Here is a 16,675-nt window from a genome sequence, read left to right on the forward strand (position 1 = left end):
TGAGGGGAGGGGAGCAGGTTAGCAGTCATTTATGGGGGTGTGGATAGCAAGGCTTTGTCTTCTTGAGGTCTCCAGAAGTCTTGTGACCAGCTACTCCTGTGGGTTAGGGAGAAGGCAGAGGGGCTGGACCGGGAGGGGAAGGGGCTGCCTGGGCCCAGAGGAGTTAACAGCTCCCAGGCTCTGGCCCAGGCAGGGCTGCCACGCTGCAGCCGGTTAGGCAAAGGAGCCAGGGCTGCTTCCTGATGGGCAAAACAGCTGGCTGTCTGGAGAAAACAGCTGGCCCGGGCCCCAGCCTCCTAAGGACAGAGGCAGAGCCTCAGAGGACAGCTCTATACTGGGGTCCTGGGAGAGGGAGGCATGGCCAAGAGGGAGAGTCCTTTGCAGTGGGTGTGGGTGTTGGGTGGGACTGCAGAAGATCAGAGCGTGTGGGCAGATTCCTAGAGCAGAGGCCAAGGTAGGCTAGGTCTAAGCAGAGTGGGCAGGGTGACTCCAGCTGGACTGGGAGGTCTCTGTGTCCCCTCAAATAGGAAAGATGAGGGGAGCTGATGGGGGGCAAGCCTGCACTCAGTCCTGGGTCTCTGGGAACCGGGCTTGGAACCTGAGGTGGGAGCCCAGGCGGGCCTCCTGAACGCCTATCTGCCGAGCTGCCCCCAGGACCAGAAGCGGGGCATGGGCTCCTCCTTTGGCCAGGATGCTGGGCTCCCTTGGCCACAAAGCAGGACAGGGGCCCAGAGAGCCCCCAACCCAGGCGACGTGAAGCTGGCAGCTGGTAAGAAAGAGCTCCATACAAGCATCTCCTTGGCTGTGGGCCCCTGTTCTCAGGCTGCTTGACTGCCAGGCTGTGAGGACCCCCATCCCTGGGGCTCTGTCTGGGCTCTGGGTTACCTCCAGGCTGCCCCCACCCTCTGGCAGGGAAGCTACACCTGAGACTTTGCCTGAGGTTGGGCAGGGTAGGCAGAGGGTTAATGGCAGTGTGGCCAGAGTCAATTGGACCAGAACCACCTTCCTGGGTTCCTACCCCCAGTCCCACAGGTCAAACACCCCTAATTTCTCTCTGACCAAAGGGTCTCCTCTAGCCCACCTTCCTAACCTCCAGGAAGAGGGGATTGGCCCCCACCTGGGGTGTGCCAGCCTCAGCGATCCTCTCCCTGATGAAGGCCACCCGCAGAGCCCTTGCCAGTGGGCCGGCCTTGGAGCTGAGGCTCCCAGAGGAGAAGGCACTGGGGACGGGGGACAATTCTGGGGTCTCTAGTTCCTGATGCCAGAGTGAAGCCTGAGGCGCTAGCGCCACCACCTGGCTTCGATCAGAACTACAATATGGGAGTGCGGAAACCCAGAGCTCCACTAGGTGTTCGTCCAGGGTGGTCTGGGCCCTATTCCGACAGATGGGCCCAATTATTTTCCAGGCATGTATTCCACATGACCCGAAGGATGAGGGCTCAGGCCCATGGAACAGCAGCTGCAAGGCTCCTTGCTTTAACCTCCACTCGCAGTTTTCTGATTCAACAGGTATGGGGTGGGGCCTCGGATTTTGCATTTCTAACAATTTTCAGGTGAGGTTGATGCTGGCTGGACCAAGGACCGTACTTTGAAAACCTGCTTTAGAATTGCTGTGAATTTGCCACAATACTACCTTTGTGGAGTGTGTCTTATTATTATATTTGGGGGCAAAAAAAAAAAATGAGTGTCAGTGGGAGTATAGGTGCTTGATCAGCCCACTTCTGCAATGACCTCCTCATATTTTCTTTCTTTCTTTTTTTTTTTTTTAACGATTTTATTGGGGAAGGGGAACAGGACTTTACTGGGGAACAGTGTGTACTTCCAGGACTTTCCCAAGTCAAGTTGTTGTCCTTTCAATCTTAGTTGTGGAGGGCGCAGCTCAGCTCCAGGTCCAGTTGCCATTGTTAGTTGCAGGGGGCGCAGCCCACCATCCTTTGCGGGAGTTGAGGAGTTGAACCGACAACCTTGTGGTTGACAGCCCACACTCCAACCAACTGAGCCATCTGGCACTGGCCCATTTGGGAATCGAACTGGCAGCCTTCGGTATTAGGAGCACAGAGCTCCAACTGCCTGAGCCACAGGGCTGGCCCTCATCATATTTCTATTGAGAGCCCCACCTCTGCCTAGCTGGCCCTGCTCTAGGGCTGGGGATTAAGTGGCAAGGGAGGTAGACAGGCCTCTGCCTCAGAACTCACAGCCAGGCAGGTCAGGTGTGTGATCTTTCCACATGGAAGTCTAAAGGGCAGGTCAAAATAATGCCCAAAACAACTCCATTTCCGTCCCGCCTTCTCCGGTCTTCTGTATTCAGTAACTAGCCCACCATCCAGCCCGACTGCAAACCATGGAAGTCATCCTAATTCCTCGCTTCATCTCCCACATCTAATCCCATTACACACCTCAGCCCTGCCCACTGTCATCTCTCCCTGTCCGAGGGTATCCCGGCTTCCATCCTTGCCCCCATGGTCTACCCTCTGAGCTGCAGCCAGAGCAGTCTTTTTATTTATTTGTTTATTTGTTTGTTTATTTTTATTCTTCCAGGACCCATCAGCTCCAAGTCAAGTAGTTGTTTCAATCTAGTTGTGGAGGGCGCAGCTCACAGGGGCCCATGTGGGGATCGAACCAGCAAGTTTGTTGTTAAGAGCACCGTGCTCTAACCAACTGAGCTAACCGGCCACCCCAAGAACAATCTTTTAAAGACAAATCATATCACTCTTCTGGTTCCCCCCGCCAATGTCTTTTTATTGTACTTCAAAAAAAATGTCAAAATCCTGCCATGGCTTCAAGGCCCTGGATGGTCCTCACATCTCACCACACTCCCCCACCTCATTTTGCTCCAACTACCCAGGCCTGGCTTGTCCCCACTGTGGGACCTTGGCCCCACCTGCTCCCTCCACATGTAACAGTCTTCCCCCAGAGCTGCCGTTGGCTGGCTCCTCTTATGCTCTGTGATGTCTGACCCCTCAACTCAACGTTACCACCCACCCCCAGCTGTTCTCTGTTCTTGTTAACTCGTTTTGTTCATATAGCACTTACTGTTCTACCTACTTTTCCCCTAGTCTTGGGGAAACTACCTACCGTGTTTCCCAAAAATAAGGTCTGGCAGGACAATCAGCTTTAATGCATCTTTTGAAGCAAAAATTAATATAAGAACTGGTCTTATTTTACTGTAAGACCGGGTATAATATAATATAATATAACCCAGTCTTATTTTACTATAATGTAAGACTAGGTCTATATAATATGATATGATATGATATGATATGATATGATATGATATGATATAATACCGGGTCTTATATTAATGTTTGCTCCAAAAGACGCATTAGAGCTGATTATCCAGCTAGGTCTTATTTTCGGGGAAACACAGTATTAATTTATCAGTTTGCTTGTTTCCTATCTGTCTCCTCTCCCCAGAATGTGAGCGCCTGAGGAGCAGAGATGGTCTGTCTCGGATACCCCTGTACCTAGAATTCTACCTGTACCTAGCATGTACCCCATAAATACTTGCTGAATGAACGGGTTATATAGGATGCCGTATAGGAGTATGTCCCCCCGACGTGACACCAGGGAAAGCTTTCCAGAGGAAGGAAGTTTAAGCTGAGATCAAAGGGCCTGTAGGAGTTGGCCAGAAAGACCAGTTCAAGCAGATGAACGAACAGAAAAGGATGTGGGAAGGTCCTAAAGCATGGAGTGTTCTGGAAACTGTACATAGTCCAAGTTTGGCTGGAGCAGGAAATTGGGTGGGAGGGGCGGTCTGCGGAGTTGGGAAAGCATCAGGTAGGCCATACAGGGCCTCATTGCCCCTTGAGGGGTTTGAGCTCTATGCTGAGGGCAGGCCTCGGCCCCATCAGGGTGTTAATGTCAGGCATTTTAGAAAGGACCGCTGAGTGCAGAATGGTTTCCAGGGAGAAAGTGGCGTAGGGTGGCGTGGGAGGCTGGGAGGTGCAGGGGCCAGGGTGAATGTTAGGTGCTGATACCCTGAGCCAGGCAAGTGCCACATACAGGAGACGTTGAGGAGGTGGTATTCCCAGGATGAGGTGATGGACTGGGCTGAGAAAGAAGGACTTGTCATCAGTGACACCCAGGTCTCCAGCTTGAGGGACTGGGTAAGTGGAGGTGCTATTCCCTAGAGTGGAGAGGCCTCCAGAGGGGGAGCAGGTTTGGGGGAAAGATTGAGGTTTTGTTTTGGACAGATGGAATTTGGGTCCAGGGGGGCAGTTGGGACACATGTCAGTTTTCCAGAAACAGGGAGTGGTCCATGTGGTCAGCTGCTGAGGAGAGCCCTCTTGTGTGAGGAGGAAGTGTCCATTGGAGGAGTGGCCAGGAGGACACTGGTCTTGGCAGGAGCAGTTTGGCTGGAGCAGCCTTGGCCTGTGTCGAGCAGTGAACAGAAATGAGGAAGCAAGACTGGGAACAAAGCACAGATTCCTCTATCAAGAGGTTTGAAGGGAGAGAGAAGCAGGGCTGCAGCTTGGTGTTTTTGTATTTTAGGTTGGGGGAGATTTAAATCCTTTGGAATGTGGAAGGAAAAATCCAGAAGAGAGGGAGGTTGGCAATTCAGGAAGGGGAAGGGGGTGGCATTTGGAGCTCAGGAGTGGTTCTGTCGTGACGAAGGGGTGCCTGTTCCAGTGTACCAGCCAGTGTGAGCAGAGGCCAGCTTGGAGACAGAGGGTGGAAGGTTTAGGGGCTAGAAATGAGAGTTCCCAGGTGGTAGCTTCTCTTTTCTCCAAAAAGTAGTAGCAGGGAGAGGCCTTCGGCCTTCCATTGCAGGGCCACTGGCCAGAAAGCACCCTCCTCCCGCCCTCGGAAGCTTCAGCTGGGGCCTGGAGGAGGCTTTGGGGCCAGGACTCCTGGCCTCCAGGGTTCCACAACCCCACATTCTGTCCCATCACTAGGCAGGTTCATTCCTTGCTGAAACCCCACCTCTCTCCTCTCAGTGGAAATAGTATGCACCGGCTTAGCCCTCTTCCCTGACTCCGGGAAGAGGCTGAAGGGAGACCCAAAGGTGCCATAGGAAAGCAGGCCTTCCTGGTGGGTGGGTGGGGGCGGTGAATGAAAGGGGAGCCTGGCTTCCTCTTCAGTCCTGTCTTCCAGACTCAGGAATTCTTCCTGGAGCCAGGCTCCATGCAGAGAAGCTTCAAATGCATTCAGTCCCTCAAGGAATTCTTGCAATCCAGCCCAAATGAGGACCTGAGGCTCAGGGAAAATGCCCTGCCTGAGGTCGGTGGCAAATGTGAAGCTGGAACCCACCATTGGTGCTCCAGACCCCTCACCTTTCCTGCCCTCTCCTAAGGGAGGCTGGAGACCCCTTTCCATCTCAGCAGAGTCTAGGACCCCAACTCTGCCCCAGGGAAGCTTGCTTTGGAGGGGGGCTGGGACACCGTGAAGGGCTGTGTGGTGCTCCCTTGGTTTGCACTCAGTCTAAGAGTGAACTTTGCTCTCTTACAGGACCGGAGCAGTACCAGTGCCGCCGACTGAGGCGAAGGCGATGACGCACGGGGGAATGCCAGGCTCGGACTGCAGAGGGATGGCGCCCAGGTCAGGGAGACCCCTTCCCCGCCCCGCAAGCCGGCTCTCAGGCCCACGCGTCGCCTCGCTTCTCTGCGAAGTTCCGTCTGGGCCCGCCAGGGGGCGCCCGGGGGCGGTGGAGGGGGCGGGGCCGGGGAACCCCGGAAGGGCCGCGCGAAGTCAGTCCTGTCCCGCGGGGTGGGCGGCTGAGGTCCGAGGGTGGGACTGAGGGCATAGGGATCCGGATTCAGGGGCGTTGGCGCTCGGTGAAGCCGGATTCTGGGGGTTGCACGCTCAGGGATTTGGAGTGGAGAGTTCGCAGACGCCGGGGAGGCTCGGATGCCGTCACCCCAGACCCTCCCCTCTTTCCCCCTTTCTCCCTCTGGCTTCCAGCCGGGCGGGGGCTGCTCCGGGGTTGCGTCTGGGGCAGGTCTCCCGATCCTGGCCCTGCGGTGCCCCTGGCAGAGGAAAAGACACTTGAGAACCCCCGTATAGGAGTAGGGAGCGAGAACCCACTCTTGGGGGGTACGTGCCCCCAACTCCTCCTCCTGGCCGCTTCGGCCCCACCCCGGCCCCGGGCCCCGCCCCGGCCTGGCCGCACCGCCCACTCCCCTCCGCGGGGCCGGGAGCCCTGGGGGCCGCCGCCGCCGCCCGAGTCCCCGCCATGCGCCCTGTCCCCGCCGCCGGGCTGCTCCAGCTGCTGCTCCTGCTGGGGCTGCGGCTCCAGGTTGCAGGCATCGCGGAGCTGCCGCCGCCCGCCGTGGTCCTTGCCATCCTGGCCCGCAATGCCGAACACTCGATATCCCACTACCTGGGCGCGCTCGAGCGGCTGGACTACCCCCGGGCCCGACTGGCCCTCTGGTGAGAGACCCGGGCATTGGCACCCACTGGGTATTTGCCCCAGCCCCAGGGACAGCCCCTACTGTCCAGATGGCCCCGTCTGCTCCCTGCCCAGATACGACCCAGACAGGCCCTCCACAGCCCCAAGATCCTGGGACAGGACCCCCGACCCCCTGGCCCCGTGGACTGACCTCTAAGGCCTTACATTGACCCTAGGACACCCACCCTGGCCCCTACTCCTCCTCTTGGGTCCTCCTCTGGGTGTCAGTTGGGCCCAGCTCCTCTTGCCCTAGGCCCACACTCAACTTGGAGTGGAGAAGACAGGAACAGCTGGCATCCCCTGGGGCCTGAGGTGGCAGGGATCAGGAAGACTGGGAGTTCCTGGGGTGGGGGGAGCAGTGGACATGCTGTCAGCACTGGAGGAGGCTGCTCTGTGGGGGAGTCGAACCTGCTCCCCCTTCCCCTGGGCGGGTTCCAGCCTCACTCTGTAGAGGGGTGGTCCTGCCAGCTGATGGCAGCGCTCCCTCTCTGGTGTTCCTCCCCCAGGCGTCCCCACAGGGCACTGGACTCAGAGGCCACAGTCTGTGGAAGCCAGAACAGGGAGGAGTCCCAAGCTGAGGTTGGGGATAAACTGAGAGAAATGACAAACTACTCCTCACAATACACCAGACTTGGGCTAGGGGTGGAGCCATGGCCTGGGGAGGCTGCCCACAATTACCACAGTTTGGGAGTTCATTAGTTTCCACCCCTGCAGGACTTGACACGTAGTTAGTCTTCACTTCTGGGCAATTGGCTTAAAGGGGCAGTACCACCTAAAATCTGGACTATCAGCTAAGTCCCCCCACACCCCATCCCCACTCAGTCATGGGAGCTCCTTCTGCAGAAGAGGAAAGGCTATGTCTGTGGCATCTGAGCTCGGGTCCATCAGCACTTCTTAGGGACACTCAGAGTGTGGGTTGGTCACTAGTACAACTTTTGGGCAGAGAGAAGCAGCAGCTCTTCTGTCCAGTCCTGACTCAGAGAGGGGAAGAGGCTGACCTGTTACACAGCGAGGAAGGAAGGTAACCAGGGAATGTGGCAGGTGTGTTCTTCCAAGTTGAGGTACTTTCCATCTTTCCAAATGCACTTGCGTTCTGTTATCTCAGCCCTCTGGCCTGGTTTCAGCCGCTGCAGGGTAACATCTTACAGTTACCGAGGGAGACAGTGAAGCCCAGAGAGGGATGGGACTTGCCTGAGGTCACACAGTGGGTCACAGACCTGTGATGGGGGTCTGTTGTCTGCCTTCAGCCTCTCCTCTGCAGTACAGCTACTGCTGTTACTCCCAGGAGAGGCCAGCCTCGCAGCTGTTGATGCTCGGGGGTCAAGGCTGCCTCGGGGCTTTGTCGTTCTGTAGCTGTGCCCCTCACCCTACTTCCTGCTGTGTCCCCAGGTGTGCCACGGACCACAATATGGACAACACCACGGAGATGCTGCAGGAGTGGCTAGCCGCTGTGGGCGATGACTATGCAGCTGTGGTCTGGAGACCGGAGGGGGAGCCCAGGTGGTCATCTGAGGGGAAAGGTTCTAGGAAGATGGGCAACAGCTACAACCCAGAGAGGAAAACAGAGAGCCCAAGCACAGCCTGCAGGCCAGGGAGAGGCACCTACCCCATGGGAACATCTCATCTCTTTACTCCCTCAGGTACTACCCAGACGAAGAGGGTCCCAAGCACTGGACCAAAGAAAGGCACCAGTTTCTGATGGAGTTGAAGCAGGAAGCCCTGACCTTTGCCAGGGGCTGGGGGGCTGACTATATCCTGGTAAGAAAGCCTGGCCTAGGATTAGGCTTCCGATGGGTGGTAATATCTGTCCCTGACAGAAATTTTGGTGTGACTTAACCTCCTGTAGGCTGGATCCTTCAGCTAGCAACTTGGGTCAGACACCAGGCCAGATATTGAGCTTGGATCCCTATGCTTGAACTCAGACTAGGTACTAAGCCTGGATCCCTGAGATAGATCCCAGGACATATACTAGGCCTGGATCCCTGAGATAGATCCCAGGGCATATACTAAGCCTGGATCCCTGAGATGTCCCAGGGTATACACTGAGCCTAGTTCCCTGGACTGGAGCTCAGAATCGGTCTTTGGATCTACTCCCTGAGTCAGATCTCAGATAAAGTCCTTAGATCAGCAGCTCAGGTCTAAATCTTTGGACCTAATCCCTGAGCCAGTGCCTCAGACTAGCTCCTTGGTCCAGAAACAGATCTATTGGTTTGTAGATTAGACCTCTCTAAGGGAACCCCATTGGATCCTGGGAGCCACTCAGTCTCTGACAATCTGGAGGGATCCCACTCAGTGAATCCCTGGGGTCTGCAGCCCAGGCAAGCCTGGGGCCTGTGACATCCCCCTCCCCCAAGTTTGCAGATACAGACAACATTCTGACGAACAACCAGACGCTGCGGCTTCTCATAGAGAAGAGGTTGCCCGTGGTGGCCCCAATGCTGGACTCTCAGACCTACTACTCCAATTTCTGGTGTGGGATCACCCCTCAGGTGAGGCCGGGGATGGGGACCTCTGGAGGCTTGAGGTCCTGGGAGAAGGGACATGGAGAGCAGAGAGCCTGAAGGCCTCGGGGTCTGTGGCCAAGCAGGGAGCAGTGTTCTGGGGATCGAGGGGGCCCTCTCACAGCCCAGAGCATCCCCTTCCCCAGGGCTACTACCGCCGCACAGCCGAGTACTTCCCCACCAAGAACCGCCAGCGCCGGGGCTGCTTCCGGGTCCCCATGGTCCATTCTACCTTCCTGGTATCCCTACGGGCAGAGGGGGCAACCCAGCTCGCCTTCTACCCGCCTCACCCCAACTACACCTGGCCCTTCGATGACATCATTGTCTTCGCCTACGCCTGTCAGGCTGCTGGTGAGGACAGCTCTCCTTGCGTGTTCCTTGGAAGCCTCTAGACTTTTGCACATGCTGTTCCCTCTGCTTTGCATGCCCTTCCCCACTCTACAATTCATCTTGTTAACTCCTGTTTGTCCTTTGGGTCACAGCTTTTCTTCAGCCCACTGCTCCAGTGGGTTAGTTAGGTCCTTCTTCTGGCTGCCCCCTCATGGCACTTCCATGGATTCCTCCATTAGGCAAATATTTATGGAGCACCTCCCATGTACCAGGTGCTGGGGAGACAGTGATGAGGCAAATCAGACAGTCCCTGCCCTCCTGGAGCCTCCCTTCCCGCCAGTCAAAGGAGTACACAAATCAATGTCCAATCACAGCTGTGACGGGAAGGAGAGTTTCTTGATTTTAGGTGCTCTGGGAATTTAGAATAGAGTTGACCTGGTCAGGGAAGGCTTCCTGGAGGATGTGGACTCTGGAGCTGAGATCTGAAGTATGGGAAGGATTAACAAGGTGAACAGAGCAGAAAAGATCGTGTCGGGTAAACGGGACCGGGAGATGCAGAGGCTCACGGTGGCAGGGAACACAAGAAGACAGGTGGTGAGGCACAGTAAGGGTGGGGGGCTTGGTGTAGGCTGAGGCAGGAAAGGCAGGCAGGGCCAGCCGACGTGGACCTGACCAGTAAGCGTTTGAACTGTTTAGCCTGAGAGCACTGGGCAGCCGTCAGAGGATCACGTGATGGGATCTGAACACTTAAGAGATCACTCTGGGAGTTATTTTAAGGTGGAAGTTACAAGAAAGTATTTGGGTTTGAATGGGATGAACCTACTTCCGAGGACGAATCGAAGATGAGAGCAAGACTGAGACAGGAATGTTGGAGAAAGGTTCTTGAGAAGGTTCCAGAGAAGATAATTCAGGGTGTAGATTGAGGAGTGGTGGAGACATGAAGACTGTCTAGTGGGTGGAGGAGAACTCTGCTGGTGGTCAGGGAGAATGACAAGTGACAATTGAATCCAGCAGTGCTGCACCTGACTGAGCAAACAGTATATGAGGGGTGGCCAGGGAGGGGAGCATTGTCATTGGTGTTTTAGAGCACTAGGTGCTGGTGACGTCTGCAGTGCAGACACGCAAGAAAAAAGAATCAAGTCTAAAAAGGGAGTGAAGGTGAAACAAATACGTGGAGAAAAAATGAGAGGAAGCAAAAGTCTTTTTTCATTGCTACCACTACTTCAAGTAGCAGCCACTGTTAATTGGTCAGGTTTGAAGGAATTTAGTGAGTGGTGGTTTTGTCTCCATCATCCAGGCTTCCAACACCCAGCTATTGAGTCTCTCCTCTGGGCCAGGCTCTGTGTTCCCTGCTGGGTGTGGGGTGAGCTTAAATAGATACCTACCTGCGCCTGCCCCTGAGGAGTTCAGTCTATAGACAATAAACAGTAAAGAATTACAATAGAGGTGACAAGTCTTGAAGAAATAAAAGGCCACTGGTTGCCAGTGGGGAAAGCATGGAGGGGGCAGGAGAGGATGTGGGGTTCAGTATAGGGATCTGGGTAAAAGGTGACGGTGCTAGATCCAGGTTGGGTCTGGACAGAGGTGGGAGAGACTACGGAGTGGAACCATGGCCTGGCCCAATGGCCCCCCGTGGCTGCAGTCACTAGGGAGTTGGCCTGCTCCTGCCTCTCCCTGATCTCCAAGGACAGGGAGTCTGTCTTGCTCACCTCCGTTGCCCCGGCACCCAGCGTGTGCTCTAGACTTGTCTGTGAAATGAATAAATCTCAGCAGAAAGCTCCCTTAGATACTGTTTGAGCCCAGCCCTTTCTCGCTCCAATCCCACAGGTGGGGACACTGAGTCCCAGAGAGGACTCATGAACTGGGTTCCTGGCAGCACTGGGCCCACAATCTCAGCTGGGTTCTGAGAGCCCCACCCCCTAGTCCAGCACTCACCTGGCCTCTCCCTGCAGGGGTCTCGGTCCATGTGTGCAATGAGCACCGTTACGGGTACATGAACGTGCCGGTGAAGTCCCACCAGAAGCTGGAGGATGAGAGGGTCAACTTTATCCACCTGATCTTGGAAGCACTAGGTGAGGGCTGGGAGCCGGGCCCCCACCTGCTGCTGCTCCCTGCCTCCCCACGTGCCCCTTCTCCTAGGCCCCAGACCTGACAGGCCGTCAGGCTCAGGCTCGGGGTCCCAGTCTCACCCCTAACTCATTCCCTGACTCTGGGCAAGTCCCTTTCTACGCTGGGCCTCAGTCTCCCCATCTCTACAATGGAGGCAAGTGGATTGTATGATCTGAGGGATCTTCCTGCTGGGCATTCTGAGGGGGCAGGAATGGGGGCAGCTAGGACTCTAGGGTCATGCCTGTCAAGACCACAGGGGCTCATGATTGGGCATGCTTTCCTCTACAGTGGATGGGCCCCCCATGTGGGCCTCGGCTCATGTGTCCCGGCCCCCAAAGAGTCCCACCAAGATGGGATTTGATGAGGTAAGTTCCCTCAGCCTGCACAACTGGGGTCTGAGGTAGGTGCACCCACCCTTCGCCCCTCCCTGTACCCACTCCCTGCACCATCTCCCCTGCCTCTTCCAGGTCTTTGTCATCAGCCTGGCCCGCCGGCCCGACCGCCGTGAGCGCATGCTGAGCTCACTCTGGGAAATGGAGATCTCTGGGCGGGTAGTGGATGCTGTGGACGGCCGGTGAGGCTCCCTGGGGATGGGCCCCGGGCAGCTGAGGGGCAGTGTGGTCCATCGATGCTCCTTAGATGTGAGAAAAGCAGATGAGTGAATGAGTTGAATGACTTTCTTGTTCCATGAGGTATTCAAACAGGGCCTGAGTACTTCTGTCTCAGGGAGCCCCCAGGTAGACAGAACTAGGACAAGAGACTTTCCTTCAGCCCACGGGAGGGAGGAGAGTATGGTGGTGAAGGCCCAGATCGGAGGCTCCTGGGCTTAGGTTCCAGCTCTACCCCTTAGCAGCTGTGTGACCTCGACAAGTCACCCCCACCTCTTCAGCCTTATGTAAATGGCCAATCAGGGTGCCTTCCTCTTAGGGGTTTGTAAGGGCTCAGGGAAGATTTAGCCAGGACCTGACACAGTATGTATTCCACAGGTTAGGTGTCTTCGTGTATATTATCAGGGTTATTCTTCCTATTCCGGAACTTAGGTCCCTAATGGGTGGGGTGGGAGCAAACCAGTCATGTTCCCCAGGCGAACCTGGGGTTATGGGGTTCCATGTGCCCGCTGCTGTTTGCTGCATATGCCCCCAGCCTTTCTGGCCGTAGGATGTCCATCCTTTGCTTGGGCCTCTACCATGTTCCCCACATTCATCCTGGGGTGCACCCCCCTCAGGCCACCTCCCGCCTTCCCATGCTGCCACCCCCTCCCCTGAGGGTCACCCCTGCCCAAGGTGCCTGCAGTTCCCCTGATCCAGTCACTGATGGCTTCAGGCCACGTGAAGTGGTAACAAGGCTGAAACCTCCTTTACACCAGACTCCAGTGTGACTGTCCCTGGTGGGCACCCCTCACCCCATTATACTTGTCTCCCTCAGGACACTCAACAGCAGTGTCATGCGGAGCCTCGGAGTGGACCTGCTCCCTGGCTACCAGGACCCCTACTCAGGCCGCACGCTGACCAAGGGCGAGGTCGGCTGCTTCCTGAGCCATTACTCCATCTGGGAGGAGGTGAGGACCCCGCCCCCCGCCCCCCACCCCCCCGCCCCGCTGGGCTCATTCCTCAGGGAGAGCAGGGGTCACCCTCTTCACTCCTCCCTGTGCAGCCTTCAGTGATGAACAAAGACCCGGCCAGCAGTTTTAAACCTCCCATGTGCTCAACCCTGCACCTTATTCATTCGACAGTCTCTATTGAGCACCTACTGTGTGCTAGGAGATATTCTGCTCTGAGAGTACAGGGGTGAACGAGCAAATGCAGCCCAGGCCCTCCTGGGGCTCAGGGACCAGAGGGGGACACAGAAATCAGGAAAGAACCAAGCTTGCAATGGAGGGGAGGTGTACGGGCTGTTGTAGCGTGTGGCCCGGCCTGGACTGCGGGCCTGGTACGGGGGCAGGTGGGCTTAGCCATTGACTGGCAGGGAGAAGAACCTCCTTAGCAAAAGAAAACAGTGGGCGCAAAGGCCCTGAGGCAGGAAGGAGTTGGGTGAGTTCAGGGATGGGAAGAAGAAAGGTGTCCTCAGCACTCCGCCAAAAAGCCTCGGCCCAGAGCTGGGTGTGAGGGCCGCTGAGAGGCCACTGCTCGGACACTACAGGAAGGACCAGGGTCCCTGAGAGGTCACTGCCTGGACAGTGGCCCCCAATGGGTGCCCACTCCAGGAGGTGGCTCACAGACTCACCCCTTGTTTTTATTTTCTCCTCTAGCCCAAATATATACACGTGAGCTTATATTTCTGTTTGTTTTCTACTGTCTCTGAACAGATTGAAGGATGATGTATATTTGATCGTTTATCAGGTTCTTTATACATTTCCAAAAGTTACAGAGAGTGCTTTTTGTTAGGGATGTTGGGGGCTAAGGTCTCCCCCACCCCACCCAGCCGAGCTTCCTTGAGGAAAGCTCAGGAGGCCTCAGTGAGGACCCGGGCCCTGGAGTCCAGCCAGTGCAGGCTCAGATCCCAGTTCTGCCACTGCCTGGCTGTGTGTCCTTGGACAAACGAGTTTGCTTCTCCATGTCTCTGTCTCCTTACTGCCGTACCGGGCCATCATGTGTGCTGCCTCCTGAGGGCAGGCAGGCAGTAGCCCTGTGGCCCCGGGGGTATGGTAGCGCTCAGTGAATGCAGCATGGGTTCCGACTGCCATCATGAGTCTATTTGGAGAGCTGGATGGGGGGCCTGGAGGGCCTTGAGTGTCAGAGCGAGGCATTGGGATTTCAGTTCCCAGGTGGTGGGAGCCCTGGCAGGCTCTGGAGCAGCTGACTGATGTGACCAGCACTGAGATCAGCACATAAGTGAGGCCAGGGAGAATGTCAGTGTTAGCCAGGTGGCAGGGGACAGCCCGAATCTAAAGAGCCACCCCACACCCCACCATGTACCACAGGTGGTTGCCAGGGGTCTGGCCCGGGTTGTGGTGTTTGAGGACGACGTGCGTTTTGAGAGCAACTTCCGGGGGCGGCTGGAGCGGCTGATGGAGGAGGTGGAGGCAGAGAGACTTCCGTGGGACCTGATGTAGGCAGCCTGCGCCCCAGAGGCCGGGAGAGGGGCGGGCCTCTGGGGGTCTGCCTCCTGCTTGGAGCCTTCCTTCCCCCAGCCTGGCCCTGGAGGATGGGGTTGGGGGAGGGGTCCTGCAACACCCCATAGTGTGACTCCTGGGTTCCTCGATGTCACCTGCAGCTACCTCGGCCGGAAGCAGGTGAACCCTGAGGAGGCAGTTGCTGTGGAGGGGCTGCCGCACCTGGTGGTAGCTGGGTACTCCTACTGGACACTGGCATACGTCCTGAGCCTGGCAGGCGCCCGCAAGCTGCTGGCCGCCCAGCCCCTGCACCGGATGCTGCCTGTGGACGAGTTCCTGCCCATCATGTTTGACCAGCACCCCAAGTGAGTCTCAGCTGGGGGCAGGGCAGGCTCATCCCCTCCCCACCTCAGCAAGCAGTAAGTCCCCTGGCTGGGCAGGTGGGGAGACTGAGGCTGGCAAGGTTGAGTCACTTCTTCCAGGTCACCAAGGAGTAACAAGAACCCAGCCTCATCCTGGAGTCAGACCAACAACCTCTGTGTCAGTTTCTCTGCTGCATGTGTGGTTTTTAGTCAAGCAACTTCTCTGTTTTGAGCCTCAGTTTCACCATCTGGAAAATGGGGATAAGAGAAACCCTGCCTCATGTTTGTTATGAGGTCTAGCAGGGGAGGGCAGTGAGGTGCTGTGGGCAGGTGAGGTGCCAGGCTGCAGACCAGCATGAGGTCTGGATGGAGGGGCTCATCTCAGCCTCCCTGAGCTGTCCTCCTGCCTCTCAGTGAGCAGTACAAGGCACACTTCTGGCCCCGGGACCTGCGGGCCTTCTCGGCCCGGCCCCTGCTTGCTGCCCCCACTCACTACGCGGGGGATGCAGAATGGCTCAGCGACACGGAGACATCCTCACCCTGGGACGACGATAGTGGCCGCCTCATCAGCTGGAGCGGCTCTCACAAGACCCTGCGTGGCCCCCACCCGAACCTGGCTGGCAGCAGTGGGCACAGCCTCCATCCCCACCCCAGGGATGAGCTCTAGGTGAGGGCAGGGCTGAGAAGAGACTCCCAACCCTGTGGGCCTCGCATTTCTCTCTCTATGGCTGACTCTGCGTCTGGGTCTGTTTTCCCCTTCCTATTCTGTTTTCCTTCTCTCCCTCCGACTGGCTGTCTCTGTCTCTGTATCCTTGGCTGTCTCTGCATTTCTCTTTCCACCTCTAGCGCTCTCTCTCTGTCTCTGGCTTTGTTTCTTTGTATCCGCTGGTATCTCTCTCTGTCTCTGATTCTGATTCTTTCTGTCTGTCTCTGCCTGCCTCTGTCTCTCTGATGTCTGTGTCTGTCTCTCACAGTCTGAGTCCTCCAATTCTTTCTATTTTTCTCCTCTTGCCTGTCCTGTCCCACCAGGTCCAGGTGGTGATTCCAGAAGAGAGCCCAGGAGCAGGCCATAGCTGTCCAGGGAGCAGAGCTGGAGATTGCTGGCAGGAGCTGCCACCAGGAACCATAGACCCAGTGGAGACCTGGCTGCCACCTTAGGCATGGTCACTCTACCCTCTGGCCCCATCTTACATCAGGAGAAACCACTCAGAGATGGGTCCCCTTCCCCGAGGTCATGTAGCAAAAGGGCAGGGCTGGCAGCTCTTACCCTGCTGGGCTGACTCACAGCCTGGGGTGGAGGGAAAGAGGGAGGCTGCACAGTCTTCTGTTTCAAGCTGGGCAGACACAGGAGCCCTGCCCTCCCTGAGGACCCAGCTGTTGGGACCCCTCCGCCCCCTTCTACCTCCACCTTAGTCCCCCCGCCCCAAACTGGATGCCTAGGTTTCACCTGCCAGGGCTCACCCTCTTCCCTGGCCAATGGGAAGTGCAGGGAGGTGGACCCAGCACACAGTAGGTCCTCAATAAAAGCCGGCTGGCATTTGCACTTTATATTTTTTAACTCATGGCTGAGCCTCTTTGCTTGTCACTAGGTCTGGGGACTATGGATGAGATGAGCAGTTAGAGAGGAGGGCAGCCTGGAGGAGGAGGCAGGCCCACTGGGCACCAACTGCTTAGTCTACTGGTTGGTAAATGTGGGACAAGAAGCCCAGCCCACAGTGAATGCCCGCCCACTGGGACACACATGGCAATCACTGGCCTCACCTTGCCGGTAAGGGTGGTCCTAGGCTGGACCCAAGGCGTCTGATACCTCCCGCCGGTGGATCTTCACTTGTGCATCTGGTACCCCTCAGCTGGAAGTGGGTGGGGAAAATCCAGGGCTCCCCTCTGGCCTGAATCAGTGTGGTGGCCAGAGGGCCCTTGGTGGCAGAGCCTG

At 56.7% G+C, this 16,675-nt stretch overlaps 1 protein-coding gene across 5 annotated transcripts in view; it reads left to right on the forward strand.

The window, feature by feature from the left end:
* CERCAM (cerebral endothelial cell adhesion molecule) overlaps positions 1-16,290 on the forward strand; it is a 28,677-nt gene extending 12,387 nt beyond the window's left edge. The window contains exons 1-16 of one of the 5 annotated variants that reach the window (XM_074331119.1): positions 420-769; positions 1,407-1,509; positions 5,449-5,538; positions 6,236-6,369; positions 7,778-7,888; positions 8,029-8,146; positions 8,743-8,877; positions 9,036-9,240; positions 11,172-11,291; positions 11,617-11,693; positions 11,796-11,902; positions 12,754-12,886; positions 14,249-14,376; positions 14,542-14,745; positions 15,157-15,409; positions 15,772-16,290. In XM_074331119.1, the coding sequence (XP_074187220.1) occupies positions 7,797-7,888; positions 8,029-8,146; positions 8,743-8,877; positions 9,036-9,240; positions 11,172-11,291; positions 11,617-11,693; positions 11,796-11,902; positions 12,754-12,886; positions 14,249-14,376; positions 14,542-14,745; positions 15,157-15,409 (1,572 nt within the window). In that variant the 5' untranslated portion in view covers positions 420-769; positions 1,407-1,509; positions 5,449-5,538; positions 6,236-6,369; positions 7,778-7,796 and the 3' untranslated portion in view covers positions 15,772-16,290. Of the gene's footprint in view, positions 1-419; positions 770-1,406; positions 1,510-4,422; positions 4,441-5,448; positions 5,539-5,688; positions 6,370-7,331; positions 7,410-7,777; positions 7,889-8,028; positions 8,147-8,742; positions 8,878-9,035; positions 9,241-11,171; positions 11,292-11,616; positions 11,694-11,795; positions 11,903-12,753; positions 12,887-14,248; positions 14,377-14,541; positions 14,746-15,156; positions 15,410-15,771 lie in introns of those variants that run through there. The other 4 variants (XM_074331118.1, XM_074331120.1, XM_074331117.1 and 1 more) reach the window with 4 other exon arrangements.
* Positions 16,291-16,675: the final 385 nt, after the last annotated feature.

The sequence above is a fragment of the Rhinolophus sinicus genome, linkage group LG04 (assembly GCF_036562045.2).
Source record: "Rhinolophus sinicus isolate RSC01 linkage group LG04, ASM3656204v1, whole genome shotgun sequence".
NCBI lineage: Eukaryota > Metazoa > Chordata > Mammalia > Chiroptera > Rhinolophidae > Rhinolophus > Rhinolophus sinicus.